Source organism: Colias philodice, chromosome 17 (genome assembly GCF_061535455.1).
Source record: "Colias philodice isolate Cphi_HAF_F1 chromosome 17, ilColPhil1 Martin Lab GWU primary, whole genome shotgun sequence".
In the NCBI taxonomy this organism is placed as follows: Eukaryota; Metazoa; Arthropoda; class Insecta; order Lepidoptera; family Pieridae; genus Colias; species Colias philodice.
Window position 1 is genome coordinate 6449130 of NC_143102.1, and position 15220 is coordinate 6464349.

A 15220-nucleotide genomic window follows, 5' to 3' on the forward strand; every position below is an offset into this window, starting at 1 on the left:
CTATTTACCTTACTAATTGAGGAAAATATCGTCTACCAATTGCCACTGCTTATTTTCCTAGCTCTTAAAAAAACATGAAACGTTGACCATCACAAACAGCAAAGATTCCTTTGAAAATGTCTTACTAGCTATCTAGCTTCTTCCAAGTACAGCTGTATTTTTGTATTACTGTATTTTTATATTACATTGAAGCCATGAAAATAAAAGCGAGAAACAGACGCGCGTCGTTAAGTCAACAAAATGTGTGGGATGTCCGCCGTTTATGCGAACACTGGACTTCCGATTTTTTTCCTTTGTCACGGTCTAATAATGAGGAAGGTCTGTACTAAAACGTTTTATATGCCGGCCGGCGGACAAAATTTGCTTTCTTCCCTCCGGATGTGACTTAACCTAATCCTGTTTTTCTTTTTACGCTGTCTGAGTACATTCGCTCTCAACCGTTCCTTGATGGAGCTTAGGTGTTGTGCTATTTTTGGTTTTTCGGTTACGCTTTACATTTAATCAGGTGAGGATGAAGAAACAATTTATTTATTTGTTAAGAAGTGTTTTCTATATATTATGTAAATAACAGAATTGTTTGAGAGCATTTACTAAGGGTAGGTATGATTTTTTACTAATTTGTTAAAATTTAGATTTCAATTAAGGTTTTAAGTGTCGCTATCAAACTAAAACCCTAATTCTAGCACGTCTGATTCAAAGACTGACGCAATCCGATACACAGATGTCGTAAATTGGTACCTGACCTGCAGATACTTGACACCAACCACACCCTTAGCCATTAACAATTCAAACACCCGTAGACTTACTCAGAAAACACTCGTTACAATCGTGACACGCCATGTGAGACCTAATCTATAAAGGTAAGCATAATGTAACCGCCTGTGTGATTTAATCCGGTTCAAGTAGCGACCTTACGAACCCCATACCAAAGATCATAACAGGTTAACTGTATACGCTACATTCGTGCTTACATCGCAGAGACATAGCTTATATTCGCATATAGACAATCGCTTTTCGGTACACTGTAATTCACAGCGTGAAATTTAATAATGTCGTCTGCTTATAAAGAAGTTCTCTGGGGTTCAGACCTTGTAAGGATTCCGCTCGTCTTTACATAATTATACACGTGAGTTTCCTTTGCGATTACAATGATTCCGTAAAATTGAATAAGCATTTCTCTTGTTATGTCATTATTTGATTTACAGAAATAATTTCAATTTGTACAGGAAAGGACGGAGCGCTTTGTTTGATCAAATAATTTCCTCACAACTGTAGGTTCTTAGTACTTATTCTCTAGAGCTACTTATTTCGTCGTTAATTTATTTGAGAGAGCTGAATTAAATAATAATTACGGTTTTGATGAAGTTCAACAACGGGTTAAAATTTTATTAAATACTTTGATTTGATTAAGGTATTTACGAAAGGTCCAGTAATTAATTAAATACTTTGATTGAGATGAAGGGCCCCTAAATTATTTTATAAGTGATTCACATATTATTTTATGTTATGAAATTTTAGCAATTTCTATATAGCTTAGGGCCGATTTTTCAATGCTTGGATAAAACTTATCCGTCCAATAAAGTATTACACGATATATCACGTAAACTGTCAAATACGGGCAATTAGAATACGTTTTTAAAATGGTAGTTTTATACATTATTCGACGAATAAGTTTTATCCAAGCATTGAAAAATCGGCCCTTAAAAGTACATAAAATGGCGAAACAAAATTTTATTCCGTATTACGCTTTTCTTATTCAAAAATTTTAAAAATTTCTTATGAAAACCTATCAATTTTCTATTTTCCGTCCACTTAAAAGAATAAAAGTCCAAACTCCTGTTCATTCACTTGACAAACATTTTAGTTCATTTATTAGTAGTAAGTAGGTAGTCTAAATTAGAGCGTAGCTTGGTACAAATTTTCGAGTTAGTCAACGTAACAAGCCTGTCATTTTCATGTGTGTAGAACAGGTTAAATGCAGAGTTAGTCAGATTTCGCATGACCTAATAACAGGCTTGAAATTTTGGTAACGTTACTCTTAGCTTTTGTATAACCAACACGTTGTTGTATTTGAAAAGGGCAACTGTTTGTTATTTTCCGGGATTACTCGAAAATATTTAAATTAGTTTGTCTTAACGTGACCACGCTCGCGGAAAAGTGTGCGAACCGTCGCGTCGACTTTATGAAATAATGATTAAATCGCGCTTAAAATCCGTTAAAGTGTCCTTAATTTCTAAGAATTAATCATTTTTTACTCCTAAAAAAATAATAATTAATGTTTAAAGTTTTCATTAGTGCAATAAAAGCACATCATATTTGTCTATTTAAGTGGAGAATGCCTTTACTAATAATCATGAACCACAGACGTTCTGCCTCATTCGGGCCATTATACTATCGAAATTCTAATCTATTGTACCTACCAATTTCAGAGGCGATGTCACGTATATTTTGCAGCATTCTTCCCCAATAAAAACAATACTAAATTACCTGCCATTCTGCGGATTCGGTGATGCCACCTTTTCCCCCTGCACGAGGAACAGCGAGCCCCGGTCAGCGTCGAGCAGTATCGAAACATTCTGTAGAATCTTGTGGCAGAGTACCCGTACTTCCAATTCGTTGCATATATCCTTAACCTGGGGACAAAGATTCGGCATTGAAAATCTATCATACAATAATTAATTAATATGTGTATACTAACCTACTTATACATTAGGTATTTAAAAACTAGTTCAATAAGGAGGCTTCATCATAAAGCGAGAAGTTATAAAGTCAAATAGTTTCGTTAATCAAGTCTAGTTCTTTAGAAATTATAAGATAAGATGTAGAAAATCTATATTATATAAAAATGAAACCCGTTTTCTTGGTCACGGCAGCACGCGTGTCCAAGGACCAGTGTAAGGAGGGTGGACCGATTTCGATAATTCTTTTTTTATAATATTCCTTGAAGTACGAGGAAGTTCTTATGGAAAGAAAACATAAACATGTACCACGGGCGAAGCCGGGGCGGACCGCTAGTACGTTATAAACTTCAAAATAATGTTCATAATTTCATAATATTTTAAGAATTAAAAACAATCCTTTCAAAACTCACTAATGATAATTAAACACTTCTCGAAAATTCGAAATGAAAACGTCGCTGTATTTACATCGGAATTTTCTACATCTATTGTGTCTACAAACTTAAAAGGGAGAAGGGTCTATAAAACGACATATATGTACCACTAAAAGGGTTCATGGAAACTGCCAGAAAAAATATTATATGTAATAAACATTGTTCATATACTTTTATTAGGCCCTATTTGTTAGATTTAAGACCGAACATTTCATATCTGCTTTTATTTACTGTCGTAAAGTGAAGCGGAATAAAAATTAAAAGCAGTACGTCATCATGAATATGGCTACAGACGGCTGCAGTTGAGTGCTCTAACAGACTGCTTTATAAATTCCATTTTTGTCTATTTACCGGCGAAATTTCCATATTGAATTTTATGACAGCTGAATTTAAAGTGCAATTAAAATTTTTTTATTGGATGGAACATGTATTGTACAGATATAATAAAATAAGTTCCTTATGACCCACCAAGATTAGGTCCATATTAAATGATACATAATGAAGTCTTTCCCTTTTCATCACATCAAAAATATTATTATATCTCAATTGAGTAACACACATATTCACTTTTCCCATGAAATATTAAAAGGAATTCCATTTATCCTGCAAATGGAATACCATCCAGCCGTTATTAGCTAAGAATAACGTAAGAATAATCACAATAACATTGTCACACCTCGTAACGCCCAGATACCTATTAAAAGGCATGCAGCTCGATAGTGGTACCGGCCCAAGCTGTTATCCAACTTTATGACATAAACGCCCACGGTACCTTTTTAAAGGTATCTGACAGTATCTGATTTGAAAACGCCGTAACATTTTAAATTACGCGCCAAATCTAATTACTGTTTTTTATCCGGCTACTGGAAAGTATGTTTTTGTCTATGGTTAAGCAATAGTGTCAATAGAAAAATAAAATATATGTAATTTCCGGCGAAAAGTCTGGCCATCTTGACTGACTAGAGGACGTGGTAAGTTCAATCCATGATTATTGATGCAATCTTAGGTTTTTAACTGAGAGTATCTTACTCTGCTTGTTGACAAATAAGTAAATATTATAATTACATTTAGATTTACGCGAAAATAAAGAATATGCGTGTAAAATAACCTCGTAAAATCTGGATACCTTTTAGAAGGTATAAGAGTATTAACATATTATTGGATTTTAAAAGGTATAAGGGAATAAACCACTAATCAATTTGATTTGCCTTTGAAACTTATGATTTAGACCGTTTTCTCCTTCATAATATAAAGTAAATTATTTAGTCTGTTACAGAATATTTTAGTACCTATCCTTTTCAGGTAACCCAATGAGAGATGAGCAAATCGAAGAAGCTTTAGAAGTATTAAATCAGTCAGATATAGAAGAGTATGAACTATTTGGAGATGAGGATTACAACATATAAACCAAAACCAAGAAAGCTCTTCCAGTTCTGAAGAATCTGAAAATAATATTTTTTTATTAAAAACCAACTCTTATTTGCGAAATTATTTAAAATTTCTATAGAAATATATCAATTTACCTACTATCATTCTGATTTTAAAAGGTATATGGGTTGCTATTATATAGTGTTTTTGGGTCCAATTTAGAAACTTGCTAATTTTTGCTTCTGTCATCTGTTGGAAGTGGATTTCTTCTGATAGAAATCCTAAAACACGTGATAAACTAGCCTTTAAAAATAATAAGTACAGAAAATAATGATCATATTGTTCAAAAATTGATATTTTTTTCTCAGATTGTTAGTGTGAGATATCTTTTTGGTCATTAAAATTTTGGAAGACATGTATTAATCCAAATATTTATGTTCATTGTTTTTTGTAATATAAAATAAACCCTATATTGTCTACCGCTAATCAATAATTTAAAAAATACGAATTTTGCGAAATCGGGTTTTGTAATACATTAAAGCCCATATGCCTAAATAAAGAATAACGAATTTGGGGTTATTTAGTGTCTCAAAACCTTCCACTGACATACATTTACATGCAGAAAAAATCCCACGCTCATACGGAAATAATAAGGCACTTTTTTTAGATTTCATCACCTCCGGGTCCGCACCATGTGAACCTTTTAAAAGGTACTTGGGCTGCAAGCCAATGTTTGGTAAAAATAGCCTGGGCGTTACGAGGTTATGTACCGCATAATATATCTTACGGATTTCTCCAATTATTGTTGGAACGGTCACGTTCAACCTAAATCCACCATTATATTAATCATTTCTCATATCAATCGAGACGTGAATGGATTGCGATGGCAGATTAAACAAATGTTCGGCCGTGCTCGGGAAGATCTTGAAATATGATACATCTTTGAATTGTGCGAGCGGCACCAAATTGTTCAGCTCGGAATCTCGGCGTCTTAGTTAAATACTAGGATATCGAATTTAAAGACACGCTTTATGATTTGTGGATCTTCAAATTGGAGACTACCTTCATTTAGATAAAGATCAAAGTCGTTATTTAGTGCCTAAATTTAACTAAATCAAAACTTAGTGTCTAAATATATACAGAAACACCTCAATTTAATAGCAATAGCAGCCTCACAATGTGCTTTAGCTAATTCCTTTTGCTAATTGATTAATATGAAATTCTGTATTTCTATGAAGATTCATATTTCAATGATTTTATAGATATTTATCCGCTTTAATTATATTTTAGACTGTAGTCTCATGAAAATGCATGAACAAAATTTTATTCATAATACATTTAACTTTTATATCCCACATAACACCCTTACAAAGCACACACGCCTCCATTTCCCAAGCATGTATGTATATTATAAACTTGTTCAAATCTCAAGCAAACCGAACAGACGGAAATTTGTTCAGAAAATCGGAAATAAATTGCGAAACTTACTTACAACGACTCGGAACGAGATAAAAGGTTGGTGAGACCGAGTGTAAAAATCATTCGCTATATTTTCAGAACTAAGACAAAACCACTGACCTCTATAATATGTAGTAATATCTTTATCGACTAACGGGCCGCCCCGACTTTTGCTGGGTTATCTAGCAATTGGAGGCAATAATTTATTTTATAGGTTTTATAATAAAATCTTAGTTTTTGGGATAGTAACAGAATCATATTCTTTCTCGTATTTATGTCCAAACATTTTTCTGGAGTTAAAAAGTATACTGTAAGGATTCTTATAAGTAATTATTTTTGCAAATTGTAGATACGAATGATGACTTACGTGATTATTATTAGGTACTACGTAGTGTTTTCTAGTTTGCAAGTATATTAGAAAAAGGCCAATGACTTCACTAAGGAGATCGTAGATCGTAGGTAAATACTAAGAAATGCTTTCTTTATAAAAGAAAGATTATATTGTATCTATAGAAACGTTACCTACTGAAATGAATTGCCAGAATAAAATAAAATTACATACGATAAAAAAGAAATATTAAAAAAGAAAGAATTTCACATACCTACGTCTCTAAAACGTAATGTAGGTACAATAATGAAATTCAAATTACCTCTGAGACGTTTACTAACAAGCAATTATGTTTAAAAAACATGAGTAAGCATGAAAACAGCATTAAGATATACATTTGGTTCTCGTATGTAAATATTATCTACTTACAAGAGTTCCAATACGACCTCCAATTTTTTATTAAGTCAAAATAAGAACAATATTCTATACACACATGCACACACTGCCTAATAAACTGACTTATACAAATTAAATATACGGGTCAGTGATCTATATTAAAACATCTTTGTATTCATATAATATCTACTATTCTGCCAAATTATCCGTACCCTAATCCCACTTATAGCAAAACAGTCGAGACTCACAGTTATAATTTTTATCACCAACGCAATTTATCATAAGTTAATTACATCGAAGGGCGTAAATCAGTGTCGAGGAATTATAACATCGCCAATCAAAGACCCTTCCGTAGGCGCGAACGAAAACATCAATTAATATTCGATAGCTCAACGTTTTCATAACACATTCTGTCCCTTTAACAACCGAGGGCTATTTATAGACGATCCAAATAATCGATTACCACCAGGAAACCTTTTGATACTGTAAGATATTCATTCAATGTAAACACTGAAATAGTAATAAAGCGAACAATGATTTTATTATGTCTTCCTTTACGCTCATCATAATGATAGTCTATTTGTGTCATACAGTGTTATGTGTTATTTATAAAACAAAATATCGTAGGAAGAAAACTAGACAATACAATATATTTCTCTATCTAAATATTAACTTGTAACAAAATCATATTTCGGTCGATGAACTATCAACTGTTATAGATTGGTACATTGTATTTGTGTTACAAAAATTTATCTTCCGTCGATGCCCTTATTGTTGGAGTTCGTGACTGTTTTCACTAACTATGTAGGGGCGATCTTTATTATGATTCCATACCAGAAATAACCCTAATCGAAATACTTTTATGTATGTTGATTTGGCTTGTTAGTTACGAATAGAGTTTGAATGGTTGATAGTTTTATACAAATACACAACACTGAAGACACGATTATTGAAGGTATAACAAGACCCTAAGGGACTGGTAATTTTTTAATTAATACTGTTTAGTGTCCTCTTTTGTGCGTTTTAAGTGTTTGGTTCACATTCCTTTACTTAATAAAACTAATTATGTTTGTGTGTATTAAGAAACAATAATGCTTATAAAAAAAACCTTACAATATTATTCTCTACAATAACGAAACTATACCGTAAATTGAAACAACGTTTATACTTCAGATATTTTACCAATCTTAAGCTTATGATTTCAAGCTACAATAGGTATCCTTAGCATTCATCGCGGGTTTGCTTGCATTTCCTCTAAGGTCTAACGCAATTTCCGAACGTAGTACCTAAATACGTGCCAAGCGAGATAATAGGATATTGGCTAACGTAATTTTAGAACGTCTCCCGAAAATGTTACCCCGTAATTGCCTGCTAATATAATAACGATGACATGACTGGGTATGTCATGTCAAATTTATTCATACGTACATGATAATTGTATGTTGGTGGTGTCAGGACTCAGGAGTAGATAGTAGTGAGCATTTTTTGTATCAGTACGTTCTATTTAATACTTTGTTGTTAATATAATTAATATAATGGTGACATTATGACATACAGAAAAAAAGAGATACTTTGTAACTGTAAAGTGATATCCACCAGCCAACCATTGAATTTTAAGGGAAACGAAATATAATGTGTGAAATATATTTAACTAGGTTTCCGCCCGCGGCTTCGCCCGCGCAGTCAAAGAAAAACCCGCATAGTTCCCGTTCCCGTGGGATTTCCGGGATTACATCATTTTCCCGGGATAAAAAGTAGCCTATGCCTCGGGTATCAAAATATCTCCATACCAAATTTCATGAAAATTGGTTCAGTAGTTTAGGCGTGATTGAGTAACAGACAGACAGACAGAGTTACTTTCGAATTTATAATATTATAGTATGGATTACATTAGCTAAAGGATTGCATAAGTAATTTATAATCAACTTTTAAATAATTACCGAGCTGAGGGACAAAAATATCAATTTTAATTACATACAAACGACGTAGAAATTAAAGATAATAAATTGCGTAATATGAAACATTTTAATATTTTATCTTTTAAATAACAAATTTTCTTCTAAACTAACTTGAAAACTGCTCAGACGTGTTATGAAACATTTCATGCTTTTATCTTTTTAATAATAAATATACAAAACTAACTAAAACTTCAAAGGCGTATTTACTTGTGCGTCGTTTAAATATTAATTATCGACATTGTTTCAAAATCGTATTATGCAATAACACTTTATTACGTAGGTCGTAGAGTATAAAACATTTATCTCTCTCACATGTCATATACATTATATCTGATGATTTGTTTAATAATAAGCAACATAAATATTATGAATAAGATATTGTTATGGTGTGTGCTGTGTAGCATTTGTCATGATTTATTAACGTCATTATAATGCGTATTATTTTTATTAATCGTAATAAATCTTTTAAATTTACATAGCTCTCAATTAATGTCGAATAAAACGTTTTAATACACATATATTGCATTTTATTCAATTAATATTTCAACAGTTCAAGCAATAAGTTATTTTCTATCAACACTTTCAAAGTAATAATCTACATGTAACTATATAAAATATCACCTTCAATTCCTAACAATATAATATAACTCAAACATTGTCACAAATTATGGTAAACGACAACTTAATAACCTTAATTACATACACATTTATCAGCGCCATTTAAACAATATACGAATAATAAGCCGAATAACTCTTTGAAAATTCAATAAACGAGCGATTAATATTAACAGCCATAATTTACATGACGTATAAGTTCCAAATTAATGCATAATGGCCACATTCAAAACCGAATTTGTGTGGGCGTGTCGAATATTGAAACCTTCTAACGGGCTGTGAAGCCTACTTTCATTACATAGACGCAAGCTGTTACTGTTCTCGCGTGTGCAAGGAAATGTTATTAATAAAGCATAGTACAATGGTAGTAAATTCTGTTTATTTGCTACATTTGTGTCTCAAGATAATATGTAGTTTTCGTAGTTGATAAAATAAGTTTATTTTACGGTATAGCAATGTGGTCACCACTCGCTTATGTTTATTAAGTTTTGTAGGCAGGCAGTAGGACCAATATTATATTTTGAACCTACCTATTTACTTTTCGTAGGTAATCCAAATTATAATTTTAGGCGCAAAACCTTGAAAATTATCAGCATTGGTCACAGATATTACGAAATGCTTGTGTTTATTATCATAAGCGTTGCGTATTGAACACATTGTAGAATAAATTAAAACAATTCGAAAATAAATGTTTGAGTTTCAGGAGATAATAGCGATAATAATAATTAATTAACAAATCCGCAAATTTATATCAAAAGTTAATTTTATAAACTAATGAATAAACGTGAAAAGTTTGTAATTGCGTGGGTTGAATTTTCGCGTGAAATTATACGACCCTGAGGGATGAAGTGTCTCGCTTTAAATATTCTCCACGCCTCCCGCAAACCGCTTACTCAATAACATCCAAATATATATAAAATGTATATAAAGACACGAAACATCATACATAATATATCCAAAAATCCAAAATATAATATTTAACGGCTTGTTTGAGGCGCGCTCGTTAACCCGTTTTTTAAGCATTTGTTTAAACCGAATATGAAAGCTATAAAAAATATATAGGCAGTAGCAACTTATAAATTCGAAAATTTCCGCTTTTTAACCTATGAATTAAACATATTGCTTCACGCGCAAGCAACATTGTAATAACAATCTTGAAATCAGTTTCATCTTAATGATGAAAACATAATATCTTAAATCAGATTGCGTATCAAAGTCCAGTCTGCGAAATTCGCACAGGGGATTAACCCAATAGATAGGTGTTAGTACCACAGATATAGATAGGGCACGGCTCGCAAACGTTACATCGCTACGGACGGACGCCGCGTGTGTTTACATATTATAATTATTATCAAGCGGGGACCCCCATTATCAATGACCTCCCGGTTCAGAGGCCTAAATTGGTACACATGTAGATTGTAGACATATCGCGTTACGTTGTATGTGTTATCATAATCGTAGTGTTTATGTTTATTATGCTCGTTAAATGTGAACTCACGGTTCGGACGGCGCCAAAGCTGACCGTAATCTTAGGGCTGATTGTTGTACGATAGTTTTTGGTCGAGATTTAGAATATATTGCATCGTTCAAGTTAAATATAAAAATAATCAAGTCCTTTTGAAATTAAAAAAATTAACGCGATTTATTCATTATATTACCTACTATTACTAATTAATCAAGTCCTACATAATATCTACTGTATAGAAACTACACCATAATATGTAGTGTTAAACTATTTTAGGGACTGAACAATAAATAAGTTCTTTATCAAAGAGGGCATGTATTACACCTACATTTACAGAATGATAAATTTATTATATGTGTTTTTAATTAGCCGCTCCGAAAATGTTTGTTCCCGTGAAATATATAATATCTACATTAATTTAGCACAACAAAATTAAGTATACTTTTGTGAGCTCAATTGAGATTACTTTTAATAAAACTCAAAATAATTTTTACTTTTTATAGAGCAAAAATATGCGTATATTAATAAAATGTAATATATTTTACGTTTCAATTGAATAAATTCTAAAAGGTAGACACTAAAAGCTTTGATACATAATATACGTGAAATATAACGTTAATTTCTTAAAAGGCTCTCAAATATCAAAGGAAACTACATAAATATTTGAGAAATAACTTAATAATTAGCTTTAGCGTCTACTTCAATGGGCTGATGGTCGTTTGACTTTGCTGAATAAACGATAGTCAATTTGCTTACAACAAATAACATTTAAAAGCTGTACAAAGGGCAACTATTTGTAGAGACCACGATAATTACATTTTAACTATCGGAATAGTAAACTTTAATCGACTTCCCTGTAATTTTCCATGTTATATAAATATTATTTAATGTTCAAGTTAGATCGTTTTATCGGTTTTGCATGTTTAATTAATCACTTTGCACATCCACTCAAATCTGTTTTCCTTTCAATTTCCATACTTCTAAACCAGAGTTATAAGTGCATCTTCAATCTACCTACCACAGAATACATTGATATTAATTATGTAGACATTCAAATTTGTAGGTAGGTACCTATGTACTACGCGCACTCAAATAAATAAAGTCAACATTATTGCTCTTTTATCAAAGTAAAATAAACGTAATCAACATAATTAACATCTAGTTGCAAACACATCTCGTGTAGACCGTTTAACAATATTCTATTAAAGAAAAATAACCAAATAACAGATAGATGTAATCATCTAACCGCAAAATATCTCGCAATATATAATTTAATATCTGATTAATTATTTAAGAAATGTAAACAATGTATTGTAACGAATTTTTATACGGCATGCATTGCTCATTTTTTACTGATTGTGTGTAGTTCAGCTGCTAATGAGCCTTAATAAATAAATAAAACATACCAGTTCGAATATCAGCTCCTTCTCGTCCAGTTGCTTGAGCTCGTGCCGCGACCGTCGCTGCGGGCGCGAGGGGGTCGCGTACGGCTGGTCGCCGAGGAACGTGGGCGTGCCGTCCACGGTCGTCACCAGCGGCTTCAGAAGACCACCCCGCTCGAACTCGTGCGCTGAGATCTTTCTGTGGACACATTGGTACGATTCATATTGGAATTGTTAAAGCATCTGTGTGTTAGTGATTGGTCGAATTTAATTCTGTCTCTGAATGTCCCCTTGTCTAATGCAGGCATTGAAATAAAAGTTAAAAAGTAGGAATGTGAAATTATAAATATCTTTGACATCAAACGCGTTCCCAAGAGAAGATGAATGGGCATAAATAGATATTGTACCTATATGAATTTCTTGTATTCAAAAATACGTTTAAGCACGTTATTTTGTTCTCTACTTAAGTGTTTTAATTTTTTATTTGTGTTGGTTTAAACGTTTTTCTTTCTTTCTTTCTAGTTGTTGGAATATAACTATAATTTATTAAAAACATTGGAAAAACTGCTCGACAGTCTATAGGTGTTACATAAGGGTCAGTTACTGTCCTATGGCTAGGTATTTTAATGACTTAGAGATACATACTGATAATAATTATTATGCGCGATAACCATCCATTATATTCTATTATACAAGGTCGCAAAGTTGAAAGTATGACTCAGAATTTCCATTTCTAACATTCATGATTCATCCTATCCTTCCTACTAATCTTACTATAAAATAAAATAAATAAATAAATTTAATGGTTTTTTTAATTAATTCTCACACATTTAAAATACGATAATATATTTTTATTAAATAAAGATAGACATTTACTTATTTTTTTTATTAAAAAATTTCCCTAAATACTCAATCCAAGTGTTCATAAATCATTCAATTAGGATCTATAGGCTTTTTTCGCGAAAACATTTAAAAATACGACGTTCGGAAAAAGTGGAAATCCATTTCTTTAAGCAAATCTTGAGATCTAGGTACAATAAAAGTTGTTAGAACATTTTTCCAGATTCAGACTCAGACTTCAGGTGTTTTTATTATAGATTTATTACTTCCAACGAGATCTTACTGACGCCTAAGTGTCTCAATCGCAAAAGGAATCATCTTTAGAGGCCTTTTATAAGGATAAAAAGTTAAGTTATTCTACTAGTAAAAACGTACGTTGAAAAATTGTTTTACGGTACTTATACAATTAAAATTGTCCAAAAATTCTAGTATAATCTTTTTTAGGCATTTTCTTCTTCAAATTATAATTTGAAGAACTCTATAGAGTTATATAAGGAGTCTATTAATTAAACAGTAAACTGACAAACTTATCATAGGTACCAGAAAAGACCCTTAAAATTCAAATCAGAAATTATGTTTCTCACGACACCTCTTCATTTTTCGTACGAAGTCTGAGAGCCGGTATAATAAAACCTCTTTCAACAGCAAACACAATTTATTCTTTTGTCACAGGGGAATCCTAGTGAACCCTCTAGTGCCGTAAGATTGATGAAGTTTCCATTTTGGCAGGTAAACACGACATAGGTATTGACACCCAAATGTTTTATTTTCTACATTTAAAACAAAAATTTTATCATAAAAATACCGGGCTGATAAGTACCCAGTGTCACTCTCACGAATAAGACGAAACTATACCGACGTTTAGGCTCTAGGGCGCGACAAAGAAATATACATACATACGAACATAAACTCGTAAAACATAACTCTCGTCAGAACGAGAGTTCGCAGCGACAGATCGCAGTCGGGCAAAAAGCATTTACTGCGACAGATCGCAGTCGGGCAAAAAGCATTTACTTAAAATATACAAAAACATTTTAGAATTTTTTTACGATGTTAAAATAGCATGCTATATATAGGTATATCATCGATTGCAATCAAATACCGCTGGAAAAAGCCAAATTGTGGAACATTAAAATTCCAAAAGATGATGGAAAAATACCAAAATATGATACTCATGCTATAAATAATAAAAAAAACCTGTCTAATTTTCTAATAAAAATCAAAATAATCGTAAATTCTTGATACAATTTTAGAAATGGAAAATTTTGGATTTTATCTAATTTGTATGTACTTATATTTAAACCTTCAATAATTTCGTTAAACGCATAAAATATTCTAATGCGTAGATTTGGCTGCCGCTATATTTAAAAAAATACTTCTCAAAAAATCACACCAAAGTCAGATTTCAGTGCCCAAAACTATTTCTGGTTCCAATAAGCGATATAAAATCGATTTTAACACATCCTATCATCGAATGATCCTATTCGATAGGCCATGTCTATTACAGCAACGTTATAATAATGAATGCTAACAGACTATCAATGGCGCCTGGCCAAGTCTGAAACAGAATTTCGCCCATAAAAATATACGAAAATTATGCGTCAAGGGTGTAACAGATTTAACATTTAAAAGGCCGTGTCGTACTTCATTTAGGCATAATATATGCTTTATATAATATATGCTTCATAAGTTGGTATTGTTATATAGTACTAAATTATACAGTCTTATAATTACGTTTTATTTATCACACAAAAAAGTGTACCTATGCTTAAAATCACAACATATTATTTTTATATCAAAAAACAAAACAGTACCTACCTAACTATAAAATAGATTTTCATTACATTTCAATAACCAAAACTTGAACATCAGTCTAAAGTCCAAAATAAAATAGATTGATGTTCAATAGATAATTACTAGTATAATGTTACCGAGTTCCCCCTTGATAATAAAGTGACATAAATTATGAACCATTCAATTTAATTCGGTAGCATTTATCAATGTGTGTTTGTTACTAGGGGCATTAATGAAATTGTTACAACATGATTGCATCATTATATTTACGGTGTACAAACAAAATTTCTTCTATACAAGCGTTTAATAAATATAATTTTTAGATATCTAAATTAATATACGATGCGTCAACATCAAAGTACAGTGATTACTTTGAGCATGTGAAATGGATGTAAATATTTCATTGCCACATTTCTTAATAACTTTTGGGTAAGTGGTTAAAGTGTAGCAGTAATCGATTGCTACACATATTTGGCTACTGGCATAAAAATTGTTGTAGCATGA

The 15220-nt window shown here is 31.9% G+C and overlaps 2 protein-coding genes across 8 annotated transcripts in view; one reads left to right on the forward strand and one right to left on the reverse strand.

Moving 5' to 3' along the window:
- The window catches only part of LOC149481131 (glutathione S-transferase 2-like), a 280674-nt gene that overhangs the window by 63837 nt on the left and 201617 nt on the right, over positions 1 to 15220 (forward strand). The window lies entirely within an intron of this gene.
- The window catches only part of Pde11 (Phosphodiesterase 11), a 194359-nt gene that overhangs the window by 46483 nt on the left and 132656 nt on the right, over positions 1 to 15220 (reverse strand). For all 7 annotated transcript variants that reach the window (XM_089705544.1, XM_089705542.1, XM_089705543.1 and 4 more), the window contains 2 exons: positions 12107 to 12281; positions 2488 to 2633 (listed from right to left, as the gene is read on the reverse strand). In XM_089705544.1, coding sequence (XP_089561670.1) covers positions 2488 to 2633; positions 12107 to 12281 — 321 coding nt within the window. The remainder of the gene's footprint in view (positions 1 to 2487; positions 2634 to 12106; positions 12282 to 15220) is intronic.